At 55.6% G+C, this 14,812-nt stretch overlaps 7 protein-coding genes across 7 annotated transcripts; 3 read left to right on the top strand and 4 right to left on the bottom strand.

Annotated features, from left to right (window-relative positions):
* Positions 1-901: 901 nt before the first annotated feature.
* Positions 902-3,254, top strand: L969DRAFT_621012 (uncharacterized protein; the record flags this gene model as incomplete). The annotated part of the gene is made up of 13 exons (XM_014713433.1): positions 902-950; positions 1,066-1,152; positions 1,203-1,360; positions 1,409-1,444; positions 1,495-1,558; positions 1,607-1,683; positions 1,730-1,753; positions 1,801-1,868; positions 1,920-2,016; positions 2,064-2,099; positions 2,148-2,315; positions 2,373-2,598; positions 2,648-3,254. 13 exons carry the CDS (start codon positions 902-904, stop codon positions 3,022-3,024), a joined length of 1,467 nt encoding a protein of 488 aa, XP_014568919.1. The 3' UTR covers positions 3,025-3,254.
* Positions 2,647-4,953, bottom strand: L969DRAFT_86984 (uncharacterized protein). Its single transcript, XM_014713432.1, has 5 exons — positions 4,222-4,953; positions 4,096-4,170; positions 3,827-4,046; positions 3,359-3,776; positions 2,647-3,308 (listed from the first exon to the last, which is right to left on the bottom strand). The coding sequence occupies exons 1-5, from the start codon at positions 4,794-4,796 to the stop codon at positions 3,088-3,090; spliced, it is 1,509 nt and encodes a 502-aa protein (XP_014568918.1). The 5' UTR covers positions 4,797-4,953; the 3' UTR covers positions 2,647-3,087.
* A 60-nt stretch (positions 4,954-5,013) lies between these two features.
* On the bottom strand, positions 5,014-6,365 carry L969DRAFT_61422 (uncharacterized protein). The gene is made up of 2 exons (XM_014713431.1): positions 5,759-6,365; positions 5,014-5,703 (listed from the first exon to the last, which is right to left on the bottom strand). Exons 1-2 carry the CDS (start codon positions 5,992-5,994, stop codon positions 5,067-5,069), a joined length of 873 nt encoding a protein of 290 aa, XP_014568917.1. The 5' UTR covers positions 5,995-6,365; the 3' UTR covers positions 5,014-5,066.
* Positions 6,193-9,235, top strand: L969DRAFT_94152 (uncharacterized protein; the record flags this gene model as incomplete). The annotated part of the gene is made up of 4 exons (XM_014713430.1): positions 6,193-6,284; positions 6,619-6,652; positions 6,706-6,792; positions 6,842-9,235. The coding sequence occupies 4 exons, from the start codon at positions 6,193-6,195 to the stop codon at positions 9,233-9,235; spliced, it is 2,607 nt and encodes an 868-aa protein (XP_014568916.1).
* A 144-nt stretch (positions 9,236-9,379) lies between these two features.
* L969DRAFT_47526 (uncharacterized protein) lies at positions 9,380-10,231 on the bottom strand (the record flags this gene model as incomplete). Its single annotated transcript, XM_014713429.1, has 6 exons — positions 9,380-9,532; positions 9,591-9,651; positions 9,706-9,830; positions 9,889-9,945; positions 10,005-10,103; positions 10,157-10,231. 6 exons carry the CDS (start codon positions 10,229-10,231, stop codon positions 9,380-9,382), a joined length of 570 nt encoding a protein of 189 aa, XP_014568915.1.
* Positions 10,232-10,347: 116 nt separating this feature from the next.
* On the bottom strand, positions 10,348-13,890 carry L969DRAFT_94151 (uncharacterized protein; the record flags this gene model as incomplete). The annotated part of the gene is made up of 5 exons (XM_014713428.1): positions 10,348-11,619; positions 11,673-11,808; positions 11,866-13,426; positions 13,491-13,594; positions 13,655-13,890. 5 exons carry the CDS (start codon positions 13,888-13,890, stop codon positions 10,348-10,350), a joined length of 3,309 nt encoding a protein of 1,102 aa, XP_014568914.1.
* A 220-nt stretch (positions 13,891-14,110) lies between these two features.
* On the top strand, positions 14,111-14,793 carry L969DRAFT_47834 (uncharacterized protein; the record flags this gene model as incomplete). The annotated part of the gene is made up of 4 exons (XM_014713427.1): positions 14,111-14,150; positions 14,217-14,481; positions 14,562-14,621; positions 14,688-14,793. 4 exons carry the CDS (start codon positions 14,111-14,113, stop codon positions 14,791-14,793), a joined length of 471 nt encoding a protein of 156 aa, XP_014568913.1.
* Between the last annotated feature and the right edge of the window lie 19 nt (positions 14,794-14,812).

The raw sequence follows: 14,812 nt of genomic DNA, 5'->3' as shown, positions 1-14,812 counted from the left end.
AGCACGGTGTAGAACACTCTGCTGAGTGACAAAGCCACTGAAAAAGCGAGACGAAGTTCGCGCAGCGTGCAGTCCTTCAGCACACTTGTCATCTTCTCCTCGTCGGAACTCAGTCGTGAGAAGGATTTATGAGATTGAGCGAGCCCTTTGCACATTTGCGATTCGTTTCGCTGCCCTTGTCTCATTGCATGCATCCCGAGGAACGAGCCATTATGTATCGCATCGCAATGCATGCAGTTTTCTGTAAGAACAAGTCGACTGTGACAGGGCCAAGTCGAGAGTCGGGACAATTCAGCTGCACCGGCCTGATGAAACTGCCGAGGCACCTGCCCTCGTGAGCTCCAGCGTTTCAACCACGTGCCCCCAAATTGAATGCATACATAGCTCCGTATAGCTGATAGTATTTCGGTGAGGTTTCAGTTGCTGACTCGCGTTTGCGGCCGAATCTGACCATAGTTGTATCGAACCAAGCACGGTTGTCAGCGTTATGACATTTACCGCGACGTATGGCTGGTATGATTCAGCTACTTGAGCTCGAAGCCTTGCACAATATCTGTATATACTGCCCACACATTGTAGCTGACACTACACATCGTGCCGGCCAGCTCGACCAGTTTCTGAAATGGCTCCTCAGAGCAAACTGGATTTTCGGATAAGTTCACCTAAATTTCTTTTCCAAATGATCTTCCCAGCCCAACAATTGTGTGGGCTTCATTGTGGGATTCTGGTGCTGTTCCCCTGGGACATACTGTCAAAAGTATTCGTGCGCTCAGTGACGCGAAAGCCGGCCCGCCGACGACGAGATTCTCTCTCACGGCCAGCAGGAAGCTACGCGCAGATTCAGGCGCAGGATCAACATTTGTACATACAAGCGCTCGAGTGACCAATTTGGCTTCAAAACATGGCAGCGCCGCTCTATAGCACAGAATCAGGACTGCTCTGGCACGCTGGTAAGAAGAGACTTGTCGCTATGCGCAGCTTCCCATGCCTTGCTTGCATTGCAGGTCAAATCTTAATCAGCAGGTGCTCGAACGATTGGCGCCTTCATGGCTAATGACGTGACAGGCTGCGTTGGACTGCCTGCCCGGGGCAAGACACACGTGTCTCATTCGCTCGAACGCTATCTCAGATGGCTTGGCGTGCGAACGGAAGGTACATGCCCTCTGAGAGTCGCAGAGAATAGCGCTTGAAATGTTATGCAGTCTTCTCGCTCGGCGACTATCGGCGAGAAGTCCTCGGCCCGTCTTCGATGCTGCCGTCAGACTACTTCAGCGATGCCGGCAATCGTACGCCGGAAACAGAGAAGCTAAGGCTCAAGGTCAAGGATGGCCTAGAGTCCGAGATCATGAAGTTCTTCGAGGTCGGTAGATCGCGCTGTAATCGCCTTCTGGCTGATGCATATGCGCAGATCAAACGAGGACAAGTCGCAATTTATGATGCAAATGTGGATGCCACATCGTCTCTCAAGGGGGCTTACACTGACGCTTCCACCAGAATGGCACGAAAGCGCAACGACAGAATTTGCGAGCAAAATTTGAGGCCATTGGCGTCCATATCAGTCAGTCGCGCGTGAGCTGCATTGTCGCGACTAACCGTATGTCGCCAGTGTTCATCGAAATGGTTTGCGAACGCAAGGAAATTATCGAAGCGAACATACGTGCAGTGAAGCTCTCCTCACCAGATGTGAGTCTCTCGGTTTTCATATTTTGCTAGGCTGAAGCTGCGGTAGTACCGCGGATGGAATCCAGATGCAGTTCGTACATTTCGCTCGACTGCTCTCACATCTTGACCCGAGCGCAGGCCGTGAGAGACTATTGGAGGCGCATAGCAGACCACGAGAAGAAGTTCGAAACTATCGAGCAACCGAGGTGGGTTGGGCATCTCGCAAACACCGCTTGCTCGCTCACGTTGCTGGCTAGCTTTCCATACGTCAAGGTCATTAACGTTGGTGAAAGGATCATCGTGAATAACATCAGCGGCTACTTACAGTCCCGCATCGTCTTCTTTCTAATGAATGCAAGTCTCCTCGCCAGTCAAGCGCACCAGGCTAACGAGTGCGTCAGATCCATAATCGGTTCCGTACAGTGTGGTTCGCTCGCGTAGGTCGCACCGGGCATCAGTCAAACGAGCTGACGCGCGTCGTACAGTCCGGCAAGTCCGTCGTCGAGCACTCGTACAAGGCCGATTCCGGGCTATCGGAAGAAGGCGAAGAATATGCTGAGAAGCTCGCGAGCTTCATCATCCAGACACGTAAGCAGCTTCCCACGCTGCGTAGACAAGCGGGCGACACGAAGACCCAGCAGCGTGATCTTACTGCAAGTCATAGTCACAATGCCTAGGGGCTCCTTGCTGACAGCAAAAGGCCTTTACAGGTCTGGACCTCAGCACGCAAGCGATGCATCGAGACGACGATGCCGTTTCAGCAGCTTGGCTACCGCGTCGTTGCAAAGACACAGATGATAGAGATCAATCCTGGCGTCATTGATGGGCTAAGTCCTGAAGAAATTCAGCAGAAATACCCAGAAGAGCACAAGAAGTCACTTGAGACGCCATATGCGCATCGCTATCCTCGTGCAGAGAGCTTCCATGACCTAAGCGGTACGCTCCCTCCTTTGCGCCAGCTCTGATACTGACGAGGACAGTGTAGTCCGACTGGAGCCTGTCATCTTCGAGCTCGAAAGAGAGCCGAATGACTTGCTTTGCATAGGGCATGCGTCAGTACTGCGTTGTCTTTTCGCATATCTCAAGGGTCTTGCGCCGCAAGACATCCCCAAGATCGACCTCAAGCGCGGCGATGTCATTGAGGTGACTCCAACGGCCTACGGTGTCAGCTCCAAGACGCATCGCTTCTGGTCTGCCCGCGGCGATCCTCTTACCATTGGGGACGAGTCTTTCCAGTACGGCAGTCCGGCCAAGTCGCTTTTCAGTTTCGCGGATCAGCGTGAGAAGCAGCAAGCGGCCGATGACGACATGACAGCACGGTATGAGAAACTCGGCACGTCCGAGAATGTATCGACGCAATGAGTATGTACAATCGATTGCATGACTATACAACAACCATAGATCTTGCAGAATCGTGTATTGACGTCAGGCCGCGTCTGCCTCGACATTGCTCGAGCTTGCTTGCGCTTTGCCTTTGGGTGCAGGACGAACGTCGGCTTGACAGATCGGACAACGGCCGCTCGTGAGGAACCACGCATCGACGCATTCCTTATGAAGGCAGTGTCCACAGGGTAGCAGGCGCAGCGGCTCAAACTCTGGCTGCTCGCCATCTGGCACTATGCCCCGCAATGGTGGTGGCTCATAATCTGCGGGATCGATTAGACGAGCTCAGTGCCTCTGCAGATACTTGACTGACCACATAGACAGATACTGCAGGTCGCCTGGTTTTCTGCAAGCGGACGAAGCGGATACGGCGTCCTGACGTAAGGTCCGCCTTCATCAGCATTCGGTTCGAGTGATGAAGTGGTCGCTTTGTCTGCCGAGGAACGATGCCTGCTGGGATATGTGAACAATCTTGCTAAGCGTCTCCGCCTTCGAGAGGGCCGTATGCTGCGCTCCTTGGCATTTTCTGTGATCGGCTCTGTTGGAGACGTTATCGTTGCTGTAGCTGTCGCCGTTTCTGTTGTATCGACCACAGCTGTGTCTGATACTGTCGTAGGCGCATCGGCCGCTAGAGGTACAAAAAGCACAAGCGGCAATTTCTCCATTTCCTCCTTGCTCAGTGGTCCGATCTCGTGCTTCTTGGTATACACGCCGAAGCTCCGGAGAAGCAGCTGGTACAGGATGCAGTGAGCCCGTATACTGAGCGATAGGATGCGCTTACGATGACGAGGGGCAGGAAGAAGAGCACGGAGAAGACGACAAAGATGACCTCGGCCGCATAGAAGTAGCCAGTGATGAGCGTGATCAGACTGGACCAGTAAAGCGGCGGAGCATCACGACGACAGGTATTGGCAGACCAGTACCAGACGTTGCCGAGTACAAACATAACGAGTCCGAGTATCGACAGCAACTCATGAGCGAGTATGACGCGTGAGTCGAGCCTACCTAGCCTTGTCAGCATGCCACAGGGTGGCCGCGAGGGCAACGTACAGGGGCGATCCCAGCACACGTCGTGCTTCCCTTTCCGCTCTGTCCTCTGCCGTCGTGCTCGCATCTCGATCCCTGCTTGCACGCGGATGAGCTTTCGCAGGGCCCTATCGGTATCGATGAAGGTACCTGACAGGATTGAGAGCCTGATAGAAGTTGATGGGAAACACCAGAGCTATCCGCACGACATGTACCGCGAGGTATGCGCGCAGAGGTTGGTCGCAGGGATCGTTGTGGGTGACCGCGAGGACGACGATGAAAGCAACGATCTGGGCGATTGTCCACCAGCCAGTGAGCATGAGTGAGATTCTCTTGTGGCCTCCCAGGCCGTTCAAGCCAATGAGCATGCGTCTGGCCAAGCCCGCTCGGAGCCGCATTGCAGGCGTGAGGAAAGGCTGCGGCTCGACGGGGCTCGCAGGCGTCGAGCTTGGATCTACGATTGCTGCCACTTGCGAGTCTGTTGGATCTGACTGGGTAGCAGCCTCAGTTGGGCCATTAGGCGGGTCTGCATCGCCTGCAGCTGCTGCGTTGTCAGAGTCGGGCAGCGATGCAAGCGCGGCAGTGAGCTCGTTCTGGTCAGCCATGGCGGGGCTCGCAGCATGGGTCGCTAGTGGATGCTCGGTCACTCCGACGGCAGCTGTTGTAGCTGCTGTCTGCTTATGTCTTGCCGAGTGCGTAGAATATTCGGCCGGTAGGACTCCCATTGTGCGTCCGCAAGGTTGTGCTCCTCAGTCCTGCTGCGACCAGCTCGTTCTCCTGTCTTCGGGAAAGCAGGATGACATGCGATCAAGGCAGACGGTTCGAAGGCTCAGCGTGACTTCACAAGGGCCAGCCTCGTTCTAGAGACTCGCCGAGCGCTACGCCCAGCAGAGTGACGCGCCAGGCAGGCAAGCTATGATAACCCACAGCAGGTTCGACATAAGACACGGATACGAACGGGGAGTATGCAATGATAAGACAAGTCTGATGAGCATCTATGCGGCGCAGCGACAGGTGTAAGCAGGTGCCATGGCAGCAGTGGTAGTGCTACCTGTCATCGACTGCCAAACTGATGAGGCCTTGGTGGACGTAGCAGGTACTGCGGAGCTCGTGACGATGATTGTGGTCGCAGGTCGAGTAGAGGTAGTCCAAGAAGCAGCTTTTGAGCTTGCCTGCACCGTGCTGGTGTAGACCGAGCTCGCGCCACTGCCATTGTACACAGAGCTTGAAGGAGCGACTGAGCTGGCTTTCGAGCTGGCAGCGGCACTCGAGCTGGCGATAATGGTCGAACGGATGATGACAGTCGATTGCGCGGGCACTGTCGCGATTGCAGTCGAGGAAGCTTCCGCGCTCGATCGGGCAGCGCTGGTCCATATTGACTGCACGGCGCTCGAACTGGCCTTGACGCTCGACACGATGATGGTCGTCGTTGGCTGAGTGTCGCTCAGCAGCGTCGCAGTGATGGCGGTAGGTGTGACTGTGACGCCGCCGTTCGATCCGCCGCCACTGGAGCCACCGCCTGATGTTTTGGTGCAAGTCGTTGCGCCACCGCCATTGCCGCTCGAGCCTGATCCGCCGCTGACGACACCCCCTCGCTGGTCACAGCGGGTGATGCACTGAGAGAACAGATCACTGTCGAATGCGAGATCAGCAAGCAAATCCTAAGAATCACTCGAGAGTGGCATACAGATTGACGCCGAAGCCCGCAGATACACCTGCGCCTGCAGTGAGACCACTGCCGAACAGACCACCTAGTCCGAGACCGGCAGCTGCTCCTGCAGAGACAGAGACAGAGCCGCCCAGGTCGAGACCGAGCAAAGGGTGGCAAGTGGAGGTGCAGATGGGCAAGTTTCGCTTATCGAGAACTTGGGCCCGAGCGAGCGCGACGGCGGCGAGGATTGAGAGGATGGAGATGCTCTTCATCTTTGCGGGTATGGTGTAAAAGAGTGTGGTGCAAAGAGCGTGCTGTAGTGCTGGATGATCTGCGTCGGACGAGAGTGGATGAGGAGTAAGGGCAAGCGTTCATTCTTATAGCTCCGAGATCAGAACAGGAAGAAGCCTTTCTTCCATCTGAGCTCGCACTGTATGCAGAGCTGTACAAAGAGAAGGTCGTAGAGCAGAATGCGCAAACAAGGCTCGAGCGTCAGGGCGCCAAGGCGCGCCGTGCATGTTTGCCGGGCTGTGCGCAGGGAAGACATCGCATACAGCCTGCCGTGAGTTGCTGTCTCAGAGGAGGGATCAGTGCACGGCGCAAGCTCGGACAGACCACGATGGCGACGTGGCGGCTCTGCGTGGTCTCGCTGCGATGAGGGGCATGTGACACGTGGCGCGAGCTTGTACGACCCCGTCCGGTCGAACGCTCGCGACGATAGTGTGAGCCTCTGTCGGAGACTTCTGGCTGCTTCTCGCTCGTCGGACGTTCTTGCGCACGCTACTTATCCAGTGCAGTCACCCAGACTGTCGAGCGACACAGACTGACTTTGTGAACGACCGACTACCGAGCTTATCATTCTCGCGTTTCCTATCGACTTGTAGCCTCACTAACAGTCTGACTGCTGCCCCAAAGACACTCAGTGCACTAGTGAGGATCTTCGCCCTTCTCTATAGGCATGCGCTGACATCCGGTCTCAATAGGTCAACGGGAACCACCTCACCGAGTCATCAGTCCGCGTTAGTCACCGCGACCTGGTCAGGTCCGAGGCCGCACCATTGCCACCAGCTGTAGGCTTGCAGATCGCTTGCTGGAGACTCTCTGATCGGATCAGACCAGATAGAGGCGCACTCATACACTGCTGACGCTATGGGCGGGGGTCGGAGCGAGTCGTCAGCCAGTGACCCTGCAGCCGAGCCAAGCACATCTTCGACCGCGACAGCGAGCAGCCCGACAGGCTATGCGCACTCGGATGCAGGCACGGATCATTCTGTCTCACTCTCCGACACGGAGCATGGTCATCTGTCCGATCTAAGCAGCTTGAGTGACCCTGAAATCGATATCGACGACTACGAGATGGTGCCCTTCTCGAGCTCTGACGAACGCAGACCCATCCACGATCGTAGTGACGATCGCCGTACGACCGGCTCGCTGCGATCTTCGTCTGACGAGGACCGGGACACGGAGGATGAAGCCACGCACGAGACACCAGCACGACCTCTTTGGGAGAGTGAAGCCGACGTCGTCAAGATTCGTCGTCAGTCTGCAGAGACGGACGAGTCTGACATCGAAGGAAGCTATCTTGTCGATTCTGCTCATCATCTATCAGCCGAGCTGAAATACAACTCATCATCTCTCACGAATTCACGTGGCACGCTACAAGGGTCCGATGGCTCGCTCAGAGCCAGCCAGATCGAATTAGCTTTCCCTGATCCCATGCGATCATCTGCAGAGACTGTCCAGAAGCCCAAGAATCGCTCACGATCGCGTCGCGCAATGCGCCGTAAGAAAGCAACGACAGACTCGCTTGCTGCAGGGCCTGCTACTGATCCAGTACCAAGCGAGACTGCCGTGACAGCACCCAGTGCGAAGCCAAATCCACCTGCAATCCACACTTTGCTCATGTCATATGTCAGAACGATGCGCGCAGGTCCGGCTGTCGGTAGCGTCGTTAGCCTCATTGTCGCTATCATTCTGGGCTCAGCCGTCCTTCAGAGCCCTAGAAAAGCTTCAGATGCTCTCAATGATGAGTTCCTATACGGTGCAGCATCTCTCACGAATTCAATCGCGGTATCGACCCACCTGCAGCAATTTGTTCGATCTGCTGTGCCCACGGCTAATGTCAAAATAGCGACGGAACACAAAGCCCAGCCTTCCGCTTATGCGCTCGCGGTCAGACCCAAGCACGAGGTGCAGGCAATGTCCGAGGCCGTTCCTGCTGCAGCGAGTTCGATGAGAAAGCGCCGGAGCAGGTCAAAGCATACGCAATCGGTCGAGCCTGCCGCTTCCTCGAGCACGGCTCCAGTCGATAGCGCAGTGACTAAAGCTCTCCAGCGGTTCACTGCCTTCGAGCTGGCTACTACCACCGGCTTAGGTTTCACAAAGCAACAACTGACCGAATCGATCGCGTCTGCTGGTACTGCATTCGAAGACACCGTCTCGCATGCCGAGGCGGGCATGGGATCCATCAAGGGAATGCTGGCTCGTCAGATTGATCTAGTTCGTCGTCATCTGACCGATGCAGTCGGCATCTTCCATCAGGCCGCTTTCTACTTGTACGAACACTCTCGCCGCGTCGTCGAGACGATCGGCGACACTACTGCCGAATGGCATCTTGACACGGCGCACACTGGATATGTCCTCACAAAGGCAGCCGAAGTAGTCGGACATGGCGCAGGTGTACTCGACAACGATCTCCGCATCCTTTGGCAGACCAGCCTCCCGTTAATGGAGCAGGCGCAGGCGAACATCCGCAAGGCCCAAGGGGATCTCAGGAGCAGTCTACCCTCGCTCGAACAGGCTCAGGCTATGTCTACAGAGACTGCCAAAGCGCTCCGCACAGGCATCTATCAGCGGTGGCAGCAGGGCCGCCAGCACCGCGAGAAAGGCCGTCGTGTCTTGCTTAGTGCTGCTTCGCGAAGCTGGCAGGACGCTCGACATGGTGCCAAGATCCTGCGACAGGACGCATCGAAGATCTACAGCAATGCTGGTCGAAATGTAGCCAACGCGCACTCATCCTGGCAAGCTGCTCGTCACAACGCGCAGATCGGTCTCAGTATCCTCAAAAGAGACGTTGCCCGCGCGCGCGTTCGAGCGGGCCCTTCGGTCTCTCGTGTGTCACGGCAGTTGAAGAGTGCTTCAGAGCATGCACGTCGCGGCAGTCAGATTCTCACAGAGCAGAGCCTGCGCGTCCGTGATAACGCCGGTCGAGGCATTGCACTCATTCGCGATCAAGGTCTCAAGGGGGCATACGAAGCTGTTCGCAAGGATCGCAACATGCGCAAGGCTGCCAATGCCTTCAACAGGAGCAAAGGCAAGCGTGCTAATGCCGATCATCATTTCAAGCCTCGACAATGGCACGAGCGCTTCTCCCGCCGTCAGTGGCCGAGCATCCGCGATTGGCGCAAGCCCGCTGGCCATCGTCGTACGCATCGCAAGCTGCACGGCAGGAAGGCTCAACGAGCTCGGGAGGATCCTATGGACTTTTGGCAATCGACGGGCGCATTCGTGTAAATCGTTCAGGCTCACAAGTATTTCTGTCGCTCTATCATCTATCGTGTTCCTGTCCAGCACCGCTCCCCAAGCTGTTGTTGCTCGCTATTTCTCAAAGACTGATTACGTTGTACGGCTAGTAAATGACCAGACCAATGACAATGTCTATTCATCCTTGCGTGCAGCTCTGGTCTTCTCTGCTTGCTTGATCGCTGCCTTGTCGGTGACCGGGTCTGCTGCGCCCATCAGTCCGCCCACTTTGAAGGGACGCTTGAGTTCGCCCGTCGCTGGTTGGCCGAAGAGGTGCAGCTGCACGATCTATCCCGCGTGCCACTCGGTCAGCAGTGCGAGCGAGTGACACGACGGCCGAGCGTACCTTTGCTTCTAGAGCTGCCTTCATGGGCATGAGCGACTGCAAGAACAGCGGCTGGGTGTACCTGTGCTGGCGCAGTCAGCCTGCACGAAGTAGCTGAGAGGCTGCACGGGCTCACTTCATGTAGCCGTGGAGGAAACACATCATCGCAATGCCGATGAGGACTTGCCGCACTTGCTTGCTCGTCTCTGCCAGGTCATAATCCCTGTAGGTCGTCGAGACGGGCACGCCTGGCTCTTGTGACTGTGCCAACCATCTGATCAGCCCATGGGTACCGTCGTGCACACTCGGAGAGACGTACGCCCGGTGTCTTGGGCTCGATGTACTTGAGCAAGGTCTGGTCATTCTTGGACTTGATCTGACGCCATCAGAGCAGCTTTCAGTCTGTGCCTTGGCCCTGGCGCTAGACTGACGAACCTTGATTGAGACGTAGTAGTAGACGCCCAGGATGAACAGCTGAGAGAAGACGTAGAGACATCGCACGCCGAAGAGCACATCCGGTCGGTCAAAGTCGATCTACTCTCGAAAATGGTTGAGCACGGTGCAACTTGCCGACCATGCTCGCCCACCTTTCTGGCCACTTGCATCAGGATCAGCGTCACGCCGAGGTTCTTGATGGCAGGGTTGACATTGTCGAGGACCATCTTTGCGAGCGACAGCCAGGCGAACCGCACACCAGGGAAACCAGCGACAGTGCGAAGTCGTCGGCCACGCGTCTAAAAGGGCGTCAATCCTCAGCCTCAGCGATGCATTTTCAAGGCTACGCTGGCGAACGCAGAGTCCTGAGGAACTCGACAAACTCCTTCTTGAAGCCCTTGCCGTCGGCGGCACTGACGAGGCTCTGCACAAGCTTGGTACTTGCCTCCTTGGCAATACCAGCGCTTGGCAATAGCGAGTCGCGCAGGAAGGTCTCGAATTCTGCGCCGCGCTTCTGCTGCAGCGTCTTGAGAATGCCGGCAGTCTCACCAATGAGCTGGTAGCTCATAGCATCGCCAAAGTCAAGTGTCGACCTTCGAGGCAGCTCGAAGCAGAGAGGCACGACGCGCTCGTAGACAAACTGACTGAAGCCAGGAGGGATAGGCGACAGCTTTGTCGCATCGGCACTGCCATCCTTGTTGCCATTGATAGGTACGGCAGGCGTTTGGGGCTCGACCCAGACTGCAATAAATTTGCAGAGCAGCGTCAGAGAGGCCTTTTGATCTGTGACATTGGTCGATGTGCTCGTATAATGCATGATGGCATTGAACATCGTTTGCAGATGCGGCTGGTTCGACTCGGACAGCAAGATGTAGGCAAACCCAGCATTGAGAATCGAGACGATGAGGTTGAAGTACGCGCGCAAGAGCTCCGAGTGCGCCACTTCATCATCTGTGCCCAAGACAGGCTGCTCCAAGAAGCCATACGTGCGCGCAAAGATGATGGGACAGAGTTTGTCGAGCTCTTCGACGAAGCTGTCTTTGAACTGATGCGACAGCTGGGAGATGAAGCCCATAAATTCGGTCATCTCGGCATAACTAATCTGTTCGATCACACGCGTCGTGAAGGTCGAGACTTGTGGCATCGTCGCCTGACCAGCAGCGGCCACAAGGTTCTTGAATGTCGAAATGGCTGCCGCACGAATGACGGCAATGCCACTGGTCGTCTTCAGGAGCTCGAGGATTTCCGCGCTCGTACTGACAAAAGCAGGAATGGTGTTCGGAAGTGGCTTCGTCTTTGGGGTTGCGAGCTGAGGGAAAGGTTTGACGACATGACCGACTGCGAGCAGGGCATGGTGTATGCGCAAGATCTTGTTGAGATCCTCGACTCCCGCGACCGTTCTCGGGACGTTCTGCTTCATGGTCTGGACGAGGTCGCCCAGAACACCGCCGAGCAAGTCGCCAGGCTGGTCAGGTATGATCGTCAGTAATATGCCGGCGGTTTCGAAGACTTCTCTCTGAGCATCAAAGGGACCTTTGACTTGCGCTGCCTGCAGCAACACATCTGTCGTTCCGCTTGTCGACGTTTCCACGGAAGCGTCTATCCTCAGTAAGGGCTGATAGCTCGATGTCAGAGATTCCTTGCACGAAGAGCAGATGGACGACTCACCCGCAACGCTTCAAGCATACGCTGTATGTCGTCGGCAGTTGCACACCTGGGCAAGATCGTCCTCATCGAGTGTATGAAGCTCTTGAGCAAGTATTGTGCCCTTGCTTTATGCTTTTGCTGGACTTGGAAGACCCCTCTGTGAACAGATTTACAGTCTCAGCGCGAGTGCCATCGCTGAGACTGCCCTGCCTACCTTGGACCGAGAAAGGCAGACAGTATATTGGACATAGCACCTGGGTTGACGGCAAAGTAGGCGTGATACCGTGTCACGATCTCAAAGACCGTCAAGGGAGCGCTCTCATGTGGAAACGCTGTGACGTTTGAGCGAAGTAGCCTCGTCAGCATCTCACCAAGCGTAGACAGCGGTAGCTCGGATAGATTCATCTTGTCCACTTCGGCCTTCAGCTTGGCCTTTGGAATCGGCGGCATCTGGACGTAAGCTGCCGGTCCGCCAACGGGCGCCTTTGTGCCTTCGCCATGGATCCAAATGAGATGGAGAGCAAGCTCGAGTTGTTGCCAAGAGATTTGGTCTGGTTTGCTGTCCAAGGCGTCAAGCGTGGTATCGATGGCGGACCTTGCAACAGAATTGTAGATATCCATGTCAATGGCGCCTATGGCTTCGAGTATAAGCTTATAGCCTTTGCGCTTCTCTGAGAATGCGATGAAATCGTCGTCCTCGTCCGAGTCGAGCGTCTCCTGGATGACTTGCCACTCTATATCGTCTGGATACATAATCTTCTTGATTGCGATTGTGGCCAGAGTGGACAGAAATCCCGCTTTGGTCTCTGTCATACTGTTTTGCTGTTTCTTCTCGCGTTTGTAAGCGGATAGCATCGATGTGGTGAAGGGCAGAAGGTGTATGCCAACGGGATCGCTTGGATTGTCAAGGAAGAGCAAGACGAGCGGGAGAAGCTGACTGGCTAACGCGTATGCTGCCGACTTTTCGGACAATTCTGCGGTGTTGTCTTCTAGGACCTTGCATAGTTCTGCGCCGACGCAGTTGAGCAGTTTCGCCAGACGTTCGAGTAGTGCTTCGTCATCTTCGTCAAGCTGACCACTGGAAGCGTCTCTCTTCTGCTGTAGATCCGAATGGAGCTTGATGAGCAGATCGCCAAGCTGCAGTACTTGCAGGAGCTTGAGCTTGTCACTCGCCGGCATACCTTTACTGACAGTCTCGACGAGACAATCGACCGCCTGAATGCGAGTCAGTGTGCGGTCTGACTCGAGACAGCGGTACAGCAAAGGCGTTGTTTCTGGTCGGATGACGAGATTGATGTCGACCCAAGTGACGTACTCTGCGATGACGGCGAGACAGAGTCTGAGCAGATGGTCGGCCTTGTCTGAATCGATATGATGATGTCCGTTCGTATAGCCATTCGCTTGATTGGCCGAGGAGAGTGTGATGAGCTCCTCCAGGAGTGTGAACAAAGCAGACAAGATTGAGGGAGCATCTTGTGCTCTGACAGCCTCACGCAGCTGGGCGTCCCTTGCCAGGCGGCTTTGAGGCTTGTTCAGTCTGAGATGGGCATCCGACAGATCGCTCGAGATCTCCTTGAGCAGTCTGAGGACGTATTCTGTTCCTTGGTAGTTGAGCTGTGCGCCAGCATTGGCGCTTGTCGAGGCAACAGGTGCGCCCTCTTGCTCGCGAGGCAATCTCATGAAGGAGAGGAATTCGTCAAAGAAGTTGGGCCATACGGTCGGATAGAGTGTGTAGAAGAGCACAAAGAGTGTCTGAATCGACTTGTTCCTTAGATCTGTATGACGCGTCAGACGAACTCGGGCAGCGGCATCATGACACAGAGTGCGAGAGAGACATACAAGGCGCGCCAGGTTCGCCCTGCCCTCGCAGATGCTCTCTGTGAACGTAGTCGAGCATGATCTCCCGGATGGACTGCACATTCTCGTGCGTAAAGGCAGAGTCACTGCACGATGCCCCGAGGCAATGAGGTCGCGCGAGACGGTGATGTAGTGACGCAACATACTGGTTGAGCAAGGCTTCGTCGAGAACCTGGAGGCCGAACATGCGAGCTTGTGACTCGTAGGCGTATGACCTGCCGTCCTGAGATGTCGCAGAGAAGAGTGCAAAGCATGACTCCCAAGTCTGAGCAGGAGCAGATTTGACTTGTTCGAGAAAGGCATAGGCTTCCTGTTGCTGAGCAGGGGATGCAGGATCGAGGGCTGCTCGGACGGCAGATGCAATCTGGCTCTGATAGGCCATCGCAAGCCGTTGCACACTCCTCTGTGGCTCGGCGACGCTACCGACTTGTCAGTAGCTGTCCCGACGCGAGGAAGCCCTGCAGCCGTGGTGCTTGCAAGCAAGATAGTGTCAACTCAGCATACGCTATCGATCGGACGCTTCTACTGGGCGAGTCGAGAGCGGACAAGTCGGCGCAAATCAGCTTGGAACAATTTGGCGTGTGACTGATGACTACTTGAATATGTCGTGGAACCTTCAAATAGAAACATATCAAGTCTGTTGTGCGCCCTGCCAAGTTAGCCAGCTTGGTCCTGACGAGCCTCAAAGTCACATCTCGGCCAGTTGAGACGAGGAGTCATCGAGGCCGAGACTTATAGACCACCGCACCCTGACAGACCACCGACGACCCGGTCGCAAAGGAGCAGACACGACTTTTATCGTCGTTCTGCCGAGTAGCGTGATCCTTCAAAAGCGAGCCCACGAGCCGGCTAGCCTGCGCTTCGGAGTCGTTCACATCCTCGACAGCCAGTCAATCAGTCGACTTGGCTCGTGCAAACAGTCTGCCGAGCCAAGACTGTGCCTCCTCCGATCAGACCCGCTCACCGGCAAGAGGTCAGTTTCTATCGGACCCCTTGTGCTTGTTCGACAGGGCCATCGCAGTCAGAGCACGTGCTCATCCTTGTACACCACAGGTCTGATCAGACAGTGCCTCCTTTGCCCTCAGTAGTCCCGAGACGAGACAGAGACAGAGCGTAGACCCGACTGCGCTATCGTCACACGACGAGCCACCCCCATTTGACCTGGTCAGCCTGGACGAGTCTGCCTGAGCACCTCATCATCAGAAAAGCTATCGAGTGCATAGTCTGCTTGCTCAAGGAAGAAAGACCGTCAAAGGCAAGAGCTCAGTCGACGCGCGCGCCTTGACACCTCATCAGGAGACAAA

Source organism: Mixia osmundae (genome assembly GCF_000708205.1).
Source record: "Mixia osmundae IAM 14324 unplaced genomic scaffold scaffold_4, whole genome shotgun sequence".
Classification (NCBI taxonomy): Eukaryota; Fungi; Basidiomycota; class Mixiomycetes; order Mixiales; family Mixiaceae; genus Mixia; species Mixia osmundae.
This window is presented reverse-complemented; position numbering and strand designations above follow the sequence as displayed.

What these genes read in the sequence shown, in the direction of transcription:
- L969DRAFT_61422 (XM_014713431.1), bottom strand. Translation starts at nt 5,994, where the DNA reads ATGAAGAGCATCTCCATCCTCTCAATCCTCGCCGCCGTCGCGCTCGCT. An exon ending in GCGGGCTTCGGCGTCAATCT is followed by an intron (nt 5,704 to 5,758) that starts GTATGCCACTCT and finishes CGCATTCGACAG; the next exon opens with TGATCTGTTCTCTCAGTGCA.
- L969DRAFT_86984 (XM_014713432.1), bottom strand. Translation starts at nt 4,796, where the DNA reads ATGGGAGTCCTACCGGCCGAATATTCTACGCACTCGGCAAGACATAAG. An exon ending in CGTGTGCTGGGATCGCCCCT is followed by an intron (nt 4,047 to 4,095) that starts GTACGTTGCCCT and finishes AAGGCTAGGTAG; the next exon opens with GCTCGACTCACGCGTCATAC. An exon ending in CTGCAGTATCTGTCTATGTG is followed by an intron (nt 3,309 to 3,358) that starts GTCAGTCAAGTA and finishes TCGATCCCGCAG; the next exon opens with ATTATGAGCCACCACCATTG.